Raw genomic sequence first — 19,041 nt, 5'->3', positions numbered from 1 at the left:
ATGTACTTATAACTTAGGTGTAAGTCTCTCCCAACTAGAATGTGAGCTCCATGAGGGTAAGGGGTTTGGTTGATTTTGTTTATTGCCCAGCACACAGAAGGCATCCAGTAAATCTTAGTGAACTGAAATCCTGCCTTGTAGTTGGTATTTACTTATGTGTCTTACCCTTCTTAGCAAAGCAAAAGCCCCATTAGGATGGATCTGGTCTTGATCATCTTTGTTTTCTCTGTATCACCGACCCTAATGCTTTACACACCATAAACTCTCAAAAGTATTTCGAGAACACGGGATGGGATGGAATGATACAACATGCATGGCCAAAAAATGTACAATAGTAAAATTATTTAGTGAATTTATATATAAGACTCTCTGTGATCCAAAAGGACACTTAACTAATAAAGTGACATCAAGCCAGCCAGCTCACCCTCTTAAGGGAGGTGATACTCACCTTTGCTCGTTCGGAAGGTAAGCATAGCAGGTTGCCCTTCACCAGCTGCACTTCTTGCAACCATCAAAACTTCGTAGAGACTAGAGGGTTCCAGTTCTGTTAAATGGAGCTCGTTTTCACTTCCTGGGACTCGAACTGTGTGCCAGCTTCCCACCAGGCCAACACCATCATCTAGCTACTCAAGAGAAAAGAAGCCATTAAAAAAAGGAGATTCAGGGCAGAAAAACCTTCCATTCAAATTGGAGAAAATCTTCAATTTCAGATGAATTTTGGTATGGAATATCCCCTTGGAAGTAAAAGAGACATAATACTTCTTCATGCTAAGAAGTAGAAGGAGACCTGTATACAGCAAGAACTTAGGAATTCTTATGAATAAAAAGACTCCTAGTTCTGCTACTTACCACTAACTTATGGCCTCAAGCAAGTTATCTGATCTCCCAGAGTCTGCTTCCTTTACTTGTAAAGGAAACAATACTCCTTTCTTACTGTGCTAATAGGAGTATAAAATAAATATAATCTGTATATAATATAAATTAGAATATGTAGGCACATATGAATTCTATAATTATCCATTATCTATTTCCAGCATTCTTCATGTCTTGACACTTTCCACATGTATTGGAGGAAATAATTTTAAAAAGATCCAATCTGCCGCATAAAGTTAATGGAACCAGGAAATGACATCGCATGCAGTTTTTTTGTGGGTAACAATCACAGTGAAAGTTTCTTCACCCGGAATCCTCAGGTTAGAAACAGTGAATAAACTTTCAAATATCACCATGTTCGCTTTTCTAGATATTAAAAATATTACTATTCGATGATGGGTACCAAAATGGCTTGGACAAAGTATTTTAAATATGAGGGCATCTTTGGTTCATTTACTAGTCTCATTAAACAAAGGGAGATTTTCTCAGTTTGCTTTCATACAAGCCCCTAGAAGGATAAACACTGAAAAATCAACTGAGAGGATCCAGGTTCACCCGAATAAATCACCAAACAACATGAGATTCCCATACAATGAAGAAGGACAACTTGGAATAAAAATAACTGTCACAGATTATGCCAGAGGACTCTGTTTGGGGTTTCTAATAAGAAACTGCTTTATTTGCTAAATGAACTGTACTTTACTATCTCAGAAAGGGAAGGGATGACTTTTTAAAAAGTGGTTTCTGGAGCTTTACACCCAAGGGGTTAAAATGTTTGATAAAAAACGTCAAGAAGTCACCGGGTTCTTGGAATTCCTATTTTGGGGGAAATTACGTACACTTCATTCCTACTGCTTTTAGAAGACTGATTTATCCAGCATGATTGCTGGGATAGCTCTCCCAAACTCACAGTCCTAGAACACGCCTGTCCTGTTTCCCGCTGCCCCACAAATGTCAAAGACAATAAGCACGTGTTCTACGAGACGATGTTAAGGCGAGCAAAGAGAAAGCCGGTACACAAGAAGAGATTACCTTCCGATACTTCACGAAATAGGCATTGATGGGCAGCCCACCATCCTTCCCTGCCCTCCAGACCAGGTGGTACGTATCAGCTGTGTAGGTCTGCGGAGGGCTCAGAATGATGGGGGCGTCAGGCACGGAGGCTCCACTGGCATTCTTCTCTGGGGCTGAGTCCACTGCACCGGTGTGCCCCTTCACGGGAAAGGAGCTCAATAAGCCAGCTTCTGAACTATCTCTTTTATCATTCTGAGTGGGATCAGAAGCTGTGTCTGTTTCTGCTTTTGTGTTCGTTTCAAAAGGAACTGCAGAGTATGGGAGAAAAAGAGACAGAAGAGAGAGCGTGAGGAAATTCATGATTTCAGTGCCTTCTACCCAGCGGTGTAACTGCCCACACGGACACTGACAATCTGAGCCCAACTGACAACAGGTAACATTTCGATCTGTAATTCTTGGAAACATCTAACCTCCAGGAGCAACCTCTTACTGAAAAATCAATTACATGATGCAGGAGTTTAGTGATCTGAAGGATGTTATTTTTCCTTGCTCTACGCTAGTATTCCCTTTTACAACAATTTGCTAGTTTAACTTCGGAAGATTTTAAGTTGGAGAACACAGAGCGTTAACTTCAGTTGGTAATGAAGCAATGCATTCCCTTGGGGATGAGGTGAACTAAATAGTAAGGAAACAGTCAAGAGTTAGGCTAGTACCTACTGGGCAGCCAGTCTCCAAAGAGAGCCTTCAGTATTCACACCCTCGTACAGTACCCTCCCCACCGAATGCGGGCTGACCCTAAGACTGGCTTTAACCAATGGCAGGCAGAAGTGAGACTGTGCTCTTCCAGCCTTGAGTCTTAAGAAGGCCTGGCACTTCTTCTTTTGTGTTGCCACATACAGATAGCCAAGCTAGCCATGCAGAGAGACTACAGGGGTGTGGCGAGATGGAGGGAAGGAAGGGGAGGCAGGTGGGGATTCCAGCCTTCACAAAAGCACCACGCATGGGAGTGAAGCCACTTTGGCTGTTCCAGCCCCAGGTGCCATATGATTGCAACAGCATGAGACCCAAAACAAGGCCAGCAGAATTACCTAGCTGTATCCAGTCAACCCACAGAACTCTAAGACATAATAGAGGGGCTGCTGGAGGGGTGCCTGGGTGGCTCAGTCAGTTAGGCATCCAACTCTTGGTTTTGGCTCTGGTCATGATCTCAGGGTCATGAGATCGAGTCCTGTGTTGGGCTCCACGCTCATTGGGAAGTCTGCTTCTCTCCCTCTGCCCCTTCCTCTACCCATGCTCGCTGGCGTGCTCTCTCAAATAAATAAATAAATATTAAAAAAAATAAATAAAGGGGCTGTTGGATAACTAAAATACTTACCCGACACAAGCAAAACAATTTATATTCAACAAGAGGAAAGAAATGAAACAAGACTAGCAAAGATAAAAGAAGAGTTTACTTATTTCCAAAGCAAGCCCTCTTTCTGGATAGAATCAAAGGTTGGCTTAAGAAACTGCCACTCTAGTAAATAAAATAAAGAAGCAAATAAAAGGAAAAAAAAAAGAAACTGCCAGCCTGAAGAAAAATAAAACAAGCCTACAGTCCAATAGGACTATAAGCATCCAGGACATCCAGAGAAGGGAAAAATACTTCTATTTGTACTGAAAAAATAAATAGGTTGCATTTCAACCCCCACCCCCCAAAAAATTTACTGAGCACATATTATGTGCCAAGCATTGTGCTAGACACTTAACGAATATAATCTCATTAAATTCTCAAAAGAACATTCTTAGGTAGATAGCACCACTCCTACTTCACAGATGAAGAAATGAGGGTTCTGGGAGATGGTGACAGGAGAGGGCAGAAGAATGTTAGTGGTGCCGCCGTCAAAACTGAGAAAGCAGTCTAGGAAAACAAGTATGCCACCAGCACCGCGAAATCCAAGTACTGACAGCTTGCTTTCTCTAAAGTGGTATTCATACTGGCAACAAAAAGATCTCCTATTTTTGACCACTTATGTGGAGGAAGGGAGCAGGGGAAACAATGTGAAAGCGTTTCTTTTGCACGATGAAGTCAGATTCCTGGTTTAAAAAAAAAAAAAGGTGGGTGTGTTTTTAGGACAATCACAGCAGTTTAGGAGAGAGGCAGCAAAAAACCCCACAGCTAACGGTGTAAGATCAGTTCTGGTGTAAGATCAGTACTCGGTTTAAGAGAAAAGGTGTCCCAGACGCGTCCTCCGTTAAAGAAAACAAAACGCCAGTGAGAAAATCATATAGGAGAAAACTAATTAAGTTCACTGAGACAAACTTCAAAATATTGCTCCTGGAGCTGCCGTGTTTACCTAGTGAGTCAGAACGTGGGCTGGCTGGGCAGGGCAGGAGCTGGGGCTGCTGCCGCGGGCACAGGGACTGAGCAAGTGGCGGTAATTAGCTGTGGCTGAGCGTGGTGGAGAATGACCTTTTTATCATTAGCACTTTCATGGATCCTCTGGGCTGGTTACCACTGGGAAGTGGCATTTGGCTGTACAAGAGTTTAAAGACCACATGCCTCAACTGATACAGAGGCATGAGACAAACTTATGCTCTAGCCGGGGTCTAACCATACGAGGGTCAGAATTCTTTCTGCTCTTCAGGATGCAATGAGCCTTTCCTGTAACTTTTATTAAGAAGGGGATTCAATTCCTTCCCCTCTACTATTTCCAATACTATAACTTGAGCACTCACGAGCTACTAGACACAATCTATAAAGCCTCAATGCCAACTCTGTGAGGGCACGTGAGTAGCTCAGTCAGTTAAGTGTCTGCCTTTGACTCAAGTCATGATCCCAGGGTCCTGGGATCGAGTCCCACGTGGGGCTCCCGGCTCAGCGGGGAGCCTGCTTCTCCCTCTACCCCTCCCCACTGCTTGTGAGCTCTGTCTCTCAAATAAATAAGTAAAATCTTAAAAAAAAAAACAAAAAAAACCCCAAAACTCTGTGAAATGGTCAGATGAGACATCTAGCATTTCTAAAGGCAGAGCGCTTTTTGAATTGGAAAAGAGATCGATAAAACTCTGCTTTTAACGGCAATGAACTTAATGACTCTGAGTTAAAACTAATTCAACAAGGACTATAACCAAAGTTGTCAAAGCCATTCCCACTGTGACCACTCATACCAGCCACCCCTACCCAGACTGTCCCAAGCCAACTCCCATTATAGTTCTGAAGAGTTACAACCCACTCTACAAATATTTCTACATCCAAGACCTCAAAACCCAAGGTCTCTGGGAAGAAAAAAGGGGGGGTAGTCATCTCTGTCTTTGACCTTGCTTACTCCGCTCTTCACAGAAAACCAAGTAAACAGCTCTCGGTGTGCTAGAATTTAATAGGGCTCAGACTCCTGTAAAAGTGGGTTGTTCTGCATTGTTGTGAGCCGCAATAAACTCGGCTGGATCTTAATAATTACAGAGCGTGCAAAAGAGGGAACGCAGGCCTGCTGAGCAGGATGTAGGTGATGGGGTTGCTTACTATACATGAAAATGGTATTTATCTAGACTTAAAATCCTGGGGGAGGAGGGATCTTAAAGATCTAAAAAGTTCTAACCTAAACAAGTTAGCTTATGCATCTTCCAAGGGATTTGTATCTTTCATATTTAAAGCGAGGGAGTTAGACAGACTAGTTCCATCAGCTCTATCACATCTATGCCTCCCGCTACCCTGTATTTACATGAAACAATCCCATCAGCCAAAAGCTAACCAAGCAGCACCTGGGTTACACCTGGGTTACAGCTAACAACTTTGAGTAGAGCCACTCCGATTTTTGCTCGGCAGAATAGATATGTAAATATACACCCGTATACATACACCGCACATATTTATATATGTATATATTTATACAACACTCAACTACCTGCTTTGAGGATTCTTTTTTTTCTAAGATTTTATTTATTCGTTTGCAAGAGAGAGAGAGAGAGGCAGAGAGAGCAACAAGCACGGGGAGAGGCAGAGGGAGAGGGAGAAGCAGCTCTCCGCTGAGCTGGGAGCCCGACATAGGGCTCGATCCCAGGACCTGAAGATCAGGACCCGAGCCAAAGGCAGACATTTAACCATCTGAGCCACCCAGGTGCCCCTATGTGAGGATTCTTAAGATGACTAAATCAGTAGCTATTTCTTCCTTCCCTAACCACTACATGGGATAATTATCATTTAATTGTAATTAGACAGTAATAATTATAACCTAATACTTAGAATTTGAAGGGTTTCTATTGCCAGACAACACTCCAAACACTTCACACGTATTCTGAATTCCTTAAATTCTCACACCTATCTGATCAGTCGGACCCTCACTATCCCTGTGACACAGATGAGGAAACAAGCAGAGACGAGTTCAACAGCTTGCCCCAGGTCTCAAAGCTCCCAAGTGGCAGAGCCAGGATACCAACCCAGCCCCCACGCCTACCCCCCACGTCATCCCGCCTCTGGCATTCACAGAGCAGCACAAGAGTATAAACGGAAGTCTCGGCCTTCCCCACTCGTCTTCCTGCCTCCAGCTTCCTCTAGAGCCAGAGGGGCCTTGTGTGCATGTGAACGGAAACACATCCAACCTCTGTCGACTTCGCCTTCAGCCCCGTGCAAAAGACCACCCCTTGCCCACTCTCCCAGCGTAGGGTACCGGCCACTGCTGGTGTGGCCTGCACTCTGGCGGATGGGCCAGGAAGAAAGAGCTGTGTGGAACCAGACTGCGGCTAACGAAAGCGAGGAATTCCAGAGCCCCGTCCTGCTGTACACAGGGATGAACACGGGCTCCAGGCTCCGGGTGAGCACAACCCCTTAACCCCACGGACTCTTTGACCTGTGGCATCTGAGGACCCAGGCAGAAGGAGGCCACACGAAGCCCTCTAAAGCAGCGGCCCATGGCAGGGACCTAGCTGCCAAAACTAAGGGCCATACTCTGCCTTGTGTGTGACAAATAAGGTGACAGTCTCCTCTCAACGGACTACCTGCTGGGGAACCTGCCCTAAATACTCACTGACGGAAGGTTTGAATTTGAAGTCGAATTCGAATTAATCTTAACACTACCGATACTCTACATACTAGCTCTTCAAAAACTGTATAAAGCTTTTAAGACAGCCTCACCAAAAATCAGGAGAATATCAAGAATTAATGTTATACATCCCATTAGAAAGGTAACTCTGAACAAGAGGCACTGTTTGATAGACCACGACTCCCCTTTCTCAGTGAAAACCAACCCTTGAGACTTTGGGCACTGTACTTGTCAAGGGCTCCCCTGAAAAATGTCTGCAAGGACCACTTTCAGTAGCTTAGAAAACCAAACGCATTAATCACGAAAAGAGGTCATAACCGGGCTTGCTCCCAAATGAGAGCTGTCCATAGGACAACTACAACCCTGACGAAAAGATCAGAAATGGAGATTAAGGTTCATCCGGTTCTTGTGAAGACCAAACACCAAACACTACAGTTCTGTATTTCACTATCACTGGGAAAAAGTATATATATTTAGAGATTGCTGGATTCATGAAAATAACATACTTCAAAGCACTTTATCCCCTACTATTAGAGGAAGCTGATCACCTGAGAAAAAGAACCAATGGCCACTCACCCACTGTGAGGACGGCCTCTGACCGTGTGGTACCATGTTCATTCGTAGCTTCGCAGGTGTATTTCCCAGCATGCTCCTGAGTGACAGACTGAATATACAGAGAGCTTGAGCCGGCTCGGGACATGATGAAGTAGACAGGCTCCAGGTCAAAGCCCCCCGGTCGTAAGTGTGACTTCCGGGATTTAGATCTAAGCACTTGAGACGGATGGCTGGTTATCAACCCATGCCTGTCGTACCAACGCATTACCGGGATTGGCATTCCAGTGGCATTGCAGGACAAAGTCACAAAGTCTCCATCTACCACCTGTACGCTTGCTGGTGCTGTAATTATAACTGGCTTGAGTCCGCTGTCTATTAAAAAGCAATTCACACACACAAAAAGTAAGAACATTGTTACATCTATAATGCAAAATAATATAAATTCATCCTATTGCATAGTGTTCTCAATGTGGTGCCCAAGTAGCAGTCTTAAACACATCTTTTATATGTGTCTCTCAACAGTGTTTTTTTAACTGAAGTATAATGGACATATAACATTGGTTGCAGGTACACAACATCATGATTCAACATATATAAACTCTTTGTGAAATGCTCACCACAGTAAATCTAGTTACGATACCCTAAGCAATGTTTTACGTGCAGAATAGTATGGAGAACGCATTCATTCACTGAAATAACAGTGTTCACAAAGTCACATGCAAACAGTGATACAGTAAGGATAGTAATAATTAAAACAAAGATAACTCGCTCCTTGTTGGCTCCCTTCTCAACTTTCAGCAAGTGAAATTGCCCATAAAATGTAAAATTTTGGGGCGCCTGGGTGGCTCAGTTGGTTAAGCGTCTGCCTTCGGCTCAGGTCATGATCCCAGGGTCCTGGGATCGAGTCCTGCATCAGGCTCCCTGCTCAGTGGGGAACATGCTTCTCCCTCTCCCTCCACCAGTGCCCCTCTTTGTGCTCTCTCTCTTTCAAATAAATAAACTAAAAAAAAAAAAAAAAAAAAAGTAGAATTCTTCATTGTAGGCTCCTAGACATTTCCTACTTAGACTTCCTGTCCTTTAGAAAAAAAGGAATGTATATAAAGAAATCTGTTGAGAGCTTTCCACTATATATCCTCTACACATCTGACCACGCTAAGTACAGAATATGCAAAGCCAAAACCTCAGACTTCAAACATGAAAACAGTGTGAAGCAGCATAAGACAAAATAATACTCCTTCACGAAAATATAGTTAACTCCAGCGGAAAACATCTGATTACAAAAATCCTGGGAGAGAAACCTGTTTTGAGTAAAAGTCGATGAACGTATTTCTTACCATATACACGAACAACACTTTTTTTCCAAACTATAGTGACACCAACTCTCTTTCCTTTTGGCCCTAGATATTTATTCTCTGGAGCTATTTTTTTAAATTAAGATTGACTGATTGATTGATTGACTGATTCATTCATTCATTCATTCCAGTGAGAGAGAGAGCGAGAGGGAGGAGCAGAGGGAGACAAAGAGAGAATCCCAAGCAGACTCTGCACTGAGCACAGAGACCAACGCAGGGCTCGATCTCACAACCCATGAGATCACGACTGGAGCTGAAACCAAGAGTCAGGCATTTAACCGACTGTCCCACCCATGCACCCTTGAAGCTATTTTTAAGTGCACCTACAATGGAATATTAATTACAAACGGCATTTTCTCCAGCACGTTCTTTTCTTCCTCCAATCCTACTTCCTACATTTGACAAAACCATCACTTGGTATGATTAGGTTTCTGAATTTTGGCCAATCTAGTAAGGCTGTCTCACTGCTCATAACTTGCACCTCCCTGAGTACTAATGAGATTGAACATTTTTTCACCTGTGTCACTGATATTCTTCCTCCTTTGTGAAATGCCTTTTGTACAATTTTCTATTGGGTCATTTATCTTTTTTGTAATGGTTCAGAGTTCTTTGTATATCCTCCAGATACTGTTCTTTTATTAGTTCTCTATGTTACTAGTATCTTCTCATGGTATATTGGTTTTCTTTTAATTTTTAATGTTATTCTTTAATAACAAAGATGTTCTAATTTCAATGTAGTCATATCAATCTTTTTAAAAAAATTAGCTCAAAACGTCTTAAGTTTTGAAACCCAATCAGATAGATACTCTCCTATATTTTCTTCAAAAATTCTGCCATCTCGGGGCACCAGGGTGGCTCAGTCAGTCAAGCATCCAACTCTTGATTTCAGCTCAGGTCATGATCTCAGGGTTGTGAGATCGAGCCCCACATCAGGATTCATGCCTGGGGGAGAGTCTGCCTGGGATTCTGTCTCTTCTTCTCCCTCTGTCCACCCCCCCAACTCACGCTTTCTAAATAAACAAACAAATAAATAAATAAAATCTTTTTTTTGGTCATTTTCCTTTTCATAGATAGGACTTTAATTCACTAGGAATTTATCTTTGTATACATTATGAATTAAAGATTTAATTTCTTTTTCTCCATTTTAACAACGAATTATCCCACACCAAAACTTGGAATGGATATCCTCCTCTTGGGGATCTGCAATGTCACCTAAGTCAAGTCCTTAGGTGCAAATGTCTTTTTGGCGGTCTCTGTCTTGTTCTAAGAGTCTACTTTTTTTTTTTTTTTTTTTAAGATTTTATTTATTTATGTGACAGAGAGGCAGCCAGCGAGAGAGGGAACACAGCAGGGGGAGTGGGAGAGGAAGAAGCAGGCTCCCAGCGGAGGAGCCCAAAGTGGGACTCGATCCCGGAACGCCGGGATCACACCCTGAGCCGAAGGCAGACGCTTAACGACTGCGCTACCCAGGCGCCCCTGTTTTAAGAGTCTACTTGTTCCTGTACCAATATGTTATATCTTAATTACCACAGACTTTTGTATACTAATATCTGTAAAAACAAGTCCCCCATGTTCCTTTTCTTCTTTTCCTATGTCTTAGTTATTCTTGGGCCATTCCTCATATAAATTTCAGAACCAGTTTGTCAAGATCCTCAAAATATTTTGATAGGATTTTATCTACACAGAAGGTCTTAAAAAGACCTGAGAGCTTCTAATACTGAATTTGGGTATCTACGAACTGGTATACCTTTCCAGGTTACCTAGGTCTTTTTGATGTTGCTAATATTGAAAGGTGACTTTTAAATTATATCCTCTGTTTGTTGCTGGTTGTAACGATTAATTTTATGTGTCAACTAGACTGGACTAAGGGATGTCCAGATAACTGGGTGTGTCTGCAATGGTGCTTCTGGAAGAGGTCGGCATTAGAACTGATGAACACAGTATAGCAGATGGCACTGCTATCACTATAACATGGGTGAGCACCATCCAGTCTGCTGAGCGCTCTGTAGAATGAAAATGCAGAGGAAAGGTGAATTCTTTCTCTGCTTAAGCTGATCCATCTTCTCCTGCCCTCGGACACGGAACATCAGCGCTTGTGTTTCTCCAGCCTTTGGACTTTGGTCAAGACTTACACCATCAGCTCCTCCTCCCCCCCATAAATAAATTACACTACTGGCTTTCCTCCTTCTCCAGTTCCATAACCATGTGAGCCAATTCCTATAATAAATCACCTCCTCTTTGTATCTTGTATATTCTATTGGGTTTGTCTCTCTGGAGAAACCTAATTCATTGGTATAAAGAAATCCATTGATTCTTATTTGATGGTCTTCATCCAGCCACCCTGCTGAATGCTTTTATTATTTCTAATAATTCACCAGCAAACTGAGAATTCTCTATGTTGGCAATCACGGCAGCTATAAATTAATAATGATTTGGTTTCTTTCCTTCTTATCCTTACACAGTTTATTTTTCTTGTCCTTCCACGCTGGTTAGAATCTCCAGTACGATGATAAATAAAAGAGATTTTAAAAAGAATGCTTCCAATATTTCACCACTAAAAGTGATGTTTCCTGTAAGTTTTTGTTAGAACTTTCTATCAAGTTGAGAAAATTCCCTTCTATTTTTCTAAGAGTGTCTAACATGGATACTGAAGTATGTCAAATTTTTCTGCCTCTGTTGATATAATCATATTATTTTTCTTTTTTACTCAGTCAAAAGGATGAATGGCACTTTAAATTTTCTGACAGATTCCTGGGATGACTCCTTAGTCAAGCTATATTTCCTTTCTTATATATTGATGGCTTGCTAATATTTTATACAGGATTTTTGCATCTATGATCATAAATGAGATTGGCCTTTGATTTCCCTTTCTTGTGCCATTCCTTTGTGATTTCTAGCATCAAAATCATACTGACTGGAGAGGTCCCATTTTCTACCTTTCTCTGGAAGAGTCTGCATAATATTTGGAATGGCCTGTTACTTGAAAGTTAGTAGAACTCTCCATAAAACCAGCTGGCCTGGTGTTTTCTCTTTGAGAAGATCTTAAACCCCTAATCAGTTTCCTTCTGATAGTGTAGGACTATTCAGGCTTTTTAATTTAAGTCACAGCCTTACTAAGTTGTGTTTTTCCTAAGAATTTGTCCATGTCTGTCTATATTTGTAAATTGTTGGCACAAAGTTTATCATGGTCTTATGATTTTTAATCTCTGTAAGACTTTTACTTTTTATTCCTATTATTGTTTATTTGTATTTTGCCAAAGATTTGTCCATTTTATTAGATTTTACTAAGAACCAACTTTTTTCTTGACCCTCTCTCCTTTATCTTCATTTTCTGTTCAACTGATTTCTGCTCCTATCTTTATTGTCTCCTTTCCTTCGCTTTCTTTCAATCTCTTCCATTATTTCACTTAAGCTCACTAATTTTCAGTCTTGCCAGTTTTCTTTTATAAGCATTTAAGGCTATACATTTCCTTCTAAGTTCCATTTTTGCTATATCCTACACAATTCAATCTCTGGCATTTTCATTACCAAAGTATTTTGAATTTCCATTATAGTTTTTCTTTTATTCCACTATTGAGAAGTATAATTTTGCATTTCCAAATACATGCCAATTAAAACTTATTTTTTATTATTAACTTCTAAAATAACTGCATGAAGATCAGAGAATTGGTCTGCATGACACTGATTCTTTGACATTTGAAATAGTCATAACTCATAGACAAAAGATTGATTTCCCTAATACATAAAGGACTACCAATCCACAAGAAAGAAGACCAACAATCTAATTTTTAAAATGGACAAAAGACAATGAAGAGTCAATACACGGGAAAGCAAATTCAAATGACTCACACACATGTAAAGAAGCCCAATTCACTCATAATAGAAGAAACATAGATGCAAAGGTACTTTTTTTTAACCTACCAGATTGGCAAAGATTTAAAAAACAACTGACAACACCCTGCCTCGGTGAGGACAGGAGGAGACAGGCAGTTGCACTGCTGGTCGGTAAGAGTATAAAGACCAGTAACAATTTTGCAGAGCAACTCGGTGATATCTACCCAAATTACCAATGCATACCTGCTTTTATTCAGCAAGTTCATTTCTAGGAATTTATTCTACAGATATTAACACCTGTGCAAAGTAATCTATGCAGAGGGACATTCATTATAGAACGCCTTAAAATGGCAGAAGTTTAGAAATAGCCATCAGTAAGGTACTAGCCAAATCATTACAACCATATCACGGAATACTAATAAGCAATTTGAAAAAGAATAAAACACTCTTTAATATGGGAAGATATCCAAGATATGTTAAGTGAAAAATTCAAGGTGAAGAATACTACCACCATTTAGGAGAAAAAACAGACAGATGTTATTAAATACACGTTATGTGTAAGTGATCGTAAATGTACATACAAGGATATTCAAGAAACTGATAAAACGAGTTAGTGCTAAAAGCAATATGGTTGGCCAGGGAATAGGAATGAGAGACTTTACCACATGCCTTTTAAACGATGTAGTAACTGTTAAAAAAAAAAATAATTAAAAAAATTCTTTTTCAATTGAGGTTGGTCAAATAATATTGCTTCTTCATGAAAATGCCTATCTGCTACTAGGAAAGAATGTGGGAAGTAGGCATTAGTTCTGTTACAGTAATAGGATGATGTCCTCTTAGTAAAAATGATTTAATTTCTAACTAAAGCAAAAGCCTATCTGTAAAGTAAAACTTCCTATGATTATGGGACCCAAAAACTTACCTTTTTCAATTTCAAGTCTCCCAGTAGACTGTATGAATCCAATCCCATTATCTGCTACGCACTGATAGAGCCCTGAATCTTCCACGGTCACACCACTGATTTTCAGTCCGTTTCCTGCAGTCAGATGTCGTGGGGAAGGGTGAACAGGCTCTGCGTTATGGAACCAGGTACGGTTAGGAGTTGGGTTCCCGTGAACCTCACAGGTGAATTGTACTGTGGCACCCAAAGGGACGGTCTGATCCTGTAGTCCTTTCGAAATTGAAGCATTTTCTGAAAATAAAACATATAAATTAAACTCGAGCCCCTAAGAGATACCTTTTTAACTTAACACAAGACACAGAAAATCTTCCCTCTACCAGTAACTAGTTGAAACAATACGGTTGTATTGTTCACTCACATTCTCCCATCTGCTGCGGTCATCAAGAAAAAATTGGAAATGTATTTGAACTTTCTTCTAATAGGATAAACCATATGTTACTGATATGTCATTGTCTCTTTTTCTAGATCTCTGCACCCACCTAGCTCCTGCCAACACACATACACACACACACACACACCCCGCCTTAGGCTTCTCTGAGCATTTGTTTCAGGTGGTTTGTTTAAAATAAATAGCTTCCCCGGATTTCACACTAAACAAGAGCCAAAACAGAAGAATGCTTATTTGCAAGTTAAATTCTTTCCATGGTCAGTTCTGTCTTAAGGTTAGATATAAGGCAGAAAACTTTACTATCCATCAAGTCACTTACACCTAGACAAAGTAAATCATTGACCAACATTTGTAATATATGTCCAAATTATATGCTTATGCATATTAATCTAGACCTGATCTATCATTGCACTTTAAAGCTCCCCTGCCCTACCCTTCCTTATTTCCCGTGTTACCTATGCCAGGCCATTGTTGCAAAGAAACACATGCAGAAGTTTATGAAAACTATCTTTACTATGTAACCACTTACTACCTACTTTTTTCTGGCTTTCGTGAAAATCTGTTTTGATAAAGGAAAACATTTTCTGCTGCTAGACATGACAGTGAGATAGGTACCTGGAAGAAAGGAAAGGAGCAGCTTTGAGATAAAGAGCGTATATACAGAAATGTGGGTAGAAATAATGCAAATTTTATGAGCCAGATACAGTGAAAGCACCCCAAAGGGAAAATAAGATGAAATGGATTTTTCTTTAAAGATTATATTTATCCATTTGACGGAAAGAGAGAGAGAGCACAAGCAGACGGAGTGGCAGGCAGACGGAGAGGGAGAAGCAGGCTCCGCGCTGAGCAGGGAGCCCAACGCGGGACTCGATCCCAAGACCCTGTGATCACGACCTGAGCTGAAGGCAGATGCTTCACAGACTGAGCCACCCAGGTGCCCCAAAATAGATTTCTTTTTGAGATGACATTTTTTAATCAGTACTCTCAGTTACTACTACTCCTGGGTACTACACACTGATACAGCCCAGAATCTTCCATCCTAATGAATTCCCATCTCTTTCCTCCATGTCATTAGGAAGGAAGAACTATCTCTGCATGACACAGGCAGGCTGGGGGTGAGGTTCTCATGAACATCCCAGGTGAAATGTTCTGTGCCACCAAGAAATACTGCCAAATTCAGCAGGCCTTTAAAAAAACGAAGCTTGTTCTGACTACCGGTATCGCTGTTTCCAGCTAGTTCCTATTTCATTTATAGTTCCCCAAGAGATCTTCCATTCAACATCAGTTAGACTAGAAAATTAGCCTGACTTGAAAAACAATTTAGTAAGTCACATCTTACCAAGTACATTAACCATGTAAGTCACACGTTGTACGTCTCCAGACTTGTTTCCCACGATACAAGAATAGTTTCCGGAGTCCGCTGGGTCAATGCTATCTGTGGCAAGATGAGAATACAACCTCCTCCAATTGCTCCCGGGCAGAGCGTCCTGACCGTCCTTCAGCCAGTGCACTTGAGAAGCTGGGACCCCACTCACCACACACTCCAGGGTGACAGGGCTATGAGAGAGGACAGCTAATGCCTGTGACAAGGTAGGGTGAAGAATGTGAAAATCATCTGAAGAAGGGCCTGGAAAAAGAAAACAAAAAGTTGTTATGATTAAATATTCCCTTTCAATCTCTTCCTTAGCAAATCTGTGAGCCTTCCCATCTTCCCTTTCATTCTTCCTTACACTACAAGATCCTACTTGGTAGCTAAATCATTTTTAGTTGAGAATTAAAATACTCTGTGACCCTTTGGAACTATTTCTGAATCAGCAGCTGAGAAACGCCAAATTTTGGACAAGACCAGAAACCACGACTTTGTTGTGCTTTGACTATTGGTTCTAGCTTAGTTCAGCTACCATAATCTACAAGACAAAAGATACGTATTTTTTCATAATTCACAGTTAGCCACCAATTTGATTACCGCAGATATAAAGTCATATTTTCTCAATAATTTCCTTTTATTTGAGCAAAGGGTCAAGTTCTCCATATGCTTTCCGCTCTGTCAATCTTGATCAAAAACCTCTCCTAAAAATTCATTATCTTTTGAAAACATGTACAATACCATTCCATAACGCATTTACATATTTAATTTTTCGTAAGACTCTCTTATGATAAGCAAACAGGATCTGAAAGAAAAATGAACTCTGCTTTCCTAATGTTTTATAAGGAATGCTTCTGAGGACACTTCCTAGTTACCATTATTCTCCCAAATACTTACGACTCACAAGAAGCTTTCGGCCAATGGGTTCAACTTTTAATTCATGTGTGACAGGATTAAAAGCTGCACATTTATAGGAGCCCTTGTCCTCCAACGATACATTCAAAATCTGAAGGTTCCCTGATGGAAGGATTAAGTAATTCTCTGAGGAAAGAAGAGAACGCAGTTAGGCTTCTAGAAGAAGGACACCAATTAAAACAAATGAAGGCTGATAGCTGTGCTTTAACTTTAGACATAAGAACAGCAGCAAATACGCAATCAGGGAAATGTATTAAATGAAAGAAAGGGAAAGTTGAGGCAGGAGGAAAAAAAAGTCAATGGTACTAGAGGAACAAAAATCAAACCCAATGGAAACAAACATTGGACAACAGATCATTTGCTGAGAACACTGAAAGCACAAGCACATTTAGAAAAAGATACAACGACCACAGCTTCCACCTTGAGCAAACCTCCATCTACAGCACTGATCCCCCAGGGTCCAGCTATGTCTATCCGGTCATTTTTTTTTCTCAACAAATCCTGCCGGCGAGGGCCCAGCCACAGGTGCTACACCAATCAAGAAAGCAGATAAAAGCTCTGCATTCATGCTGCCAACATTCCAGCACAGGAAAGGGGGGTGGCAGAGAAAGGGGTAATGGGTTCAACTTTTAATTCATGCGTGACACATGAATTAAAAATACAAGCAAACAAAAATACGTATAACACAATGCTATGAAAATAAAAAAATTAAGCCAAGTAAAGGGGACAGAGAGCAGTGGGCATATTATTTTAGATGGGGCCACGAGGGAGGTGTCAGAAGAAGAAATATCTGAGTGGAGACCTGAATGAATGGAGGGAGTGTGGGGCTGTAATCACATCTATAATATAGCCATCTGTGCTTGTCTCCACTTGATTTCCCAGAGGAGAGACAATACAGCTTACGTATTTTTTTGCTATCTACAGTCCCTAGCACGCAGAGCTCAATGGCAGGTGAATGACATTGGTTCCATGGGTGCCACTGGCTTTTTGTAAAAGGTCTCACCTGTGGAATGTTTCAGCCACTTTCCCCGGATTTTATAGCGCACCTCAGCTTTGGGGTTACTATCTGGTACCCTGCAGCCAATGAAACCAGTACTTTTTTCTTCTGCTGTGATAACATGCTTTGTTGCTGAACCAAAATCACCGAGAACTAAAAGAAATAAGTAAATAAGTATATAAATTAAAATAAATAAATGCAAACTTAAACTCTCTTTCCCAAAGGAAATTTAAAAACCAGAGGCCACATCGGCCACATGGCCGTTGGTGGCAACTGATCCCAGTTCACAGAGTAGCGTGATTTTTTTATTTCAGAAAGCAGCTGGGGTAGGGGCGCATGGTTGAGGGCTAGAGCTAAGTCATGGCACCCTTTTCCAGAAGTCAGTGCTTCCAGGAGGTTACAAGACAAGCAAGCAGCTCTTAAAACATCAGGGAGAACTATGAAGCACGGTCCTTCCCGTTCTTTTTTTTTTTTTTTTTTTTAAAGATTTTATTCATTTATTCGACAGAGAGAGAGACAGCCAGCGAGAGAGGGAACACAAGCAGGGGGAGTGGGAGAGGAAGAAGCAGGCTCCTAGCAGAGGAGCCTGATGTGGGGCTCGATCCCATAACGCCGGGATCACGCCCTGAGCCGAAGGCAGACGGTTAACGACTGCACCACCCAGGCGCCCCGTTCCCATTCTGTCGGGATAAATTCTTTTCAAGTCCAGTCCCTCATCAAAACTCACTTTCCCTATGCATCTTTATTCTGTGGGCAGCTACTCACATTGCAATAAAATGGTTCACAGGAACAAACCTAGGACATCGACAAACCAAGCACTATCTCGTTTCTCTCTCAATTCCTCTCACTACTTAAAGTGCACTACAGATGGAGCCTGCATGGAAGGGCTCTTGATTATCTCCAAGGCTAAAAGCATTCAGCCGCCTGCCACCAGGAATTCAGCCTTCCAGTGTGTGTCTTGGAGCTGTCCATGGGTCACAGCTCTACGCAAACATTTACTCTTCTCGGTTATGACAAACTCACAACTCCTGGGGAATCCAGATTTGTTCTGTAAATAGGGGTGCTCTTACAAAGACATTTTCCATTACTGGAAGCCATCACCATTTGAAAGGCAGATGGCTCAAACCTACTAAGAAAACCACCACATTCCAGATTTTCCATCAGTTCAATACTCAACATTCCTTTCTCTACGGTCAATTTTTTTTTTCCCCTGCTTCTTTAGCCTGGTTTCAATTACATACATTAAAATCACTCAGTAATCAAGACAAATAAGACAATTAGATATGAAAGATAAAGGACCGCATGAAACAACTGAGTGTCAAAGGAGACAACAGCTTTTTTGTTGCTGCTGATGTTAAGGACTTTTTTTTTTTTTTTTTTATGTTAGTCACCATACAGTACATCCCTAGTTTTCGATGTAAGGTTCCATGATTCATTAGTTGCATATAACACCCAGTGCACCATGCAATACGTGCCCTCCTTAATGTTAAGGACTTTCAAATATCCACAAGGGAATTCAGAATTCGCATTAGAAAAAGGTCCTAACCATGTAAAAGTTATTTGCGTGCCTCTGTTATAGATGAAGACGAGGCTAGACTCACAGAAGTTCAAGTACATTTCCCCAAGTTAAACACACAGCAAGCGTCAAGGCTGGGGTGAGAACTCCTATGTGTCGACTCCAGAGCCCATGCTCCCCCTCTGTTCAACAACGCAAGTACTAACGGTTAATTCCAGGAAAAAGCACAGATGCCAGAGACAAAATTCAACTCAC

General features: G+C 41.2%; 1 protein-coding gene across 7 annotated transcripts in view; it reads right to left on the bottom strand.

Moving 5' to 3' along the window:
• Window positions 1-19,041, bottom strand: part of CDON (cell adhesion associated, oncogene regulated) — a 98,352-nt gene that overhangs the window by 40,891 nt on the left and 38,420 nt on the right. For all 7 annotated transcript variants that reach the window (XR_015726974.1, XM_087868301.1, XM_045798086.2 and 4 more), the window contains exons 4-10: window positions 17,277-17,423; window positions 16,256-16,399; window positions 15,332-15,619; window positions 13,566-13,835; window positions 7,479-7,829; window positions 1,906-2,195; window positions 449-623 (exon numbers count right to left, since the gene is read on the bottom strand). Coding sequence is in view for 6 of the 7 variants with exons in the window: in XM_087868301.1 (XP_087724427.1) it covers window positions 449-623; window positions 1,906-2,195; window positions 7,479-7,829; window positions 13,566-13,835; window positions 15,332-15,619; window positions 16,256-16,399; window positions 17,277-17,423 (1,665 nt within the window). In the remaining variant the exon portion in view is untranslated. The remainder of the gene's footprint in view (window positions 1-448; window positions 624-1,905; window positions 2,196-7,478; window positions 7,830-13,565; window positions 13,836-15,331; window positions 15,620-16,255; window positions 16,400-17,276; window positions 17,424-19,041) is intronic.

This window comes from Ursus americanus, chromosome 16 (genome assembly GCF_024610735.1).
Source record: "Ursus americanus isolate L20-20 chromosome 16, mUrsAme1.1.p, whole genome shotgun sequence".
In the NCBI taxonomy this organism is placed as follows: Eukaryota; Metazoa; Chordata; class Mammalia; order Carnivora; family Ursidae; genus Ursus; species Ursus americanus.
Note: the sequence above shows the minus strand (reverse complement) of the source record. Positions and strands in the feature narration are given on the sequence as shown.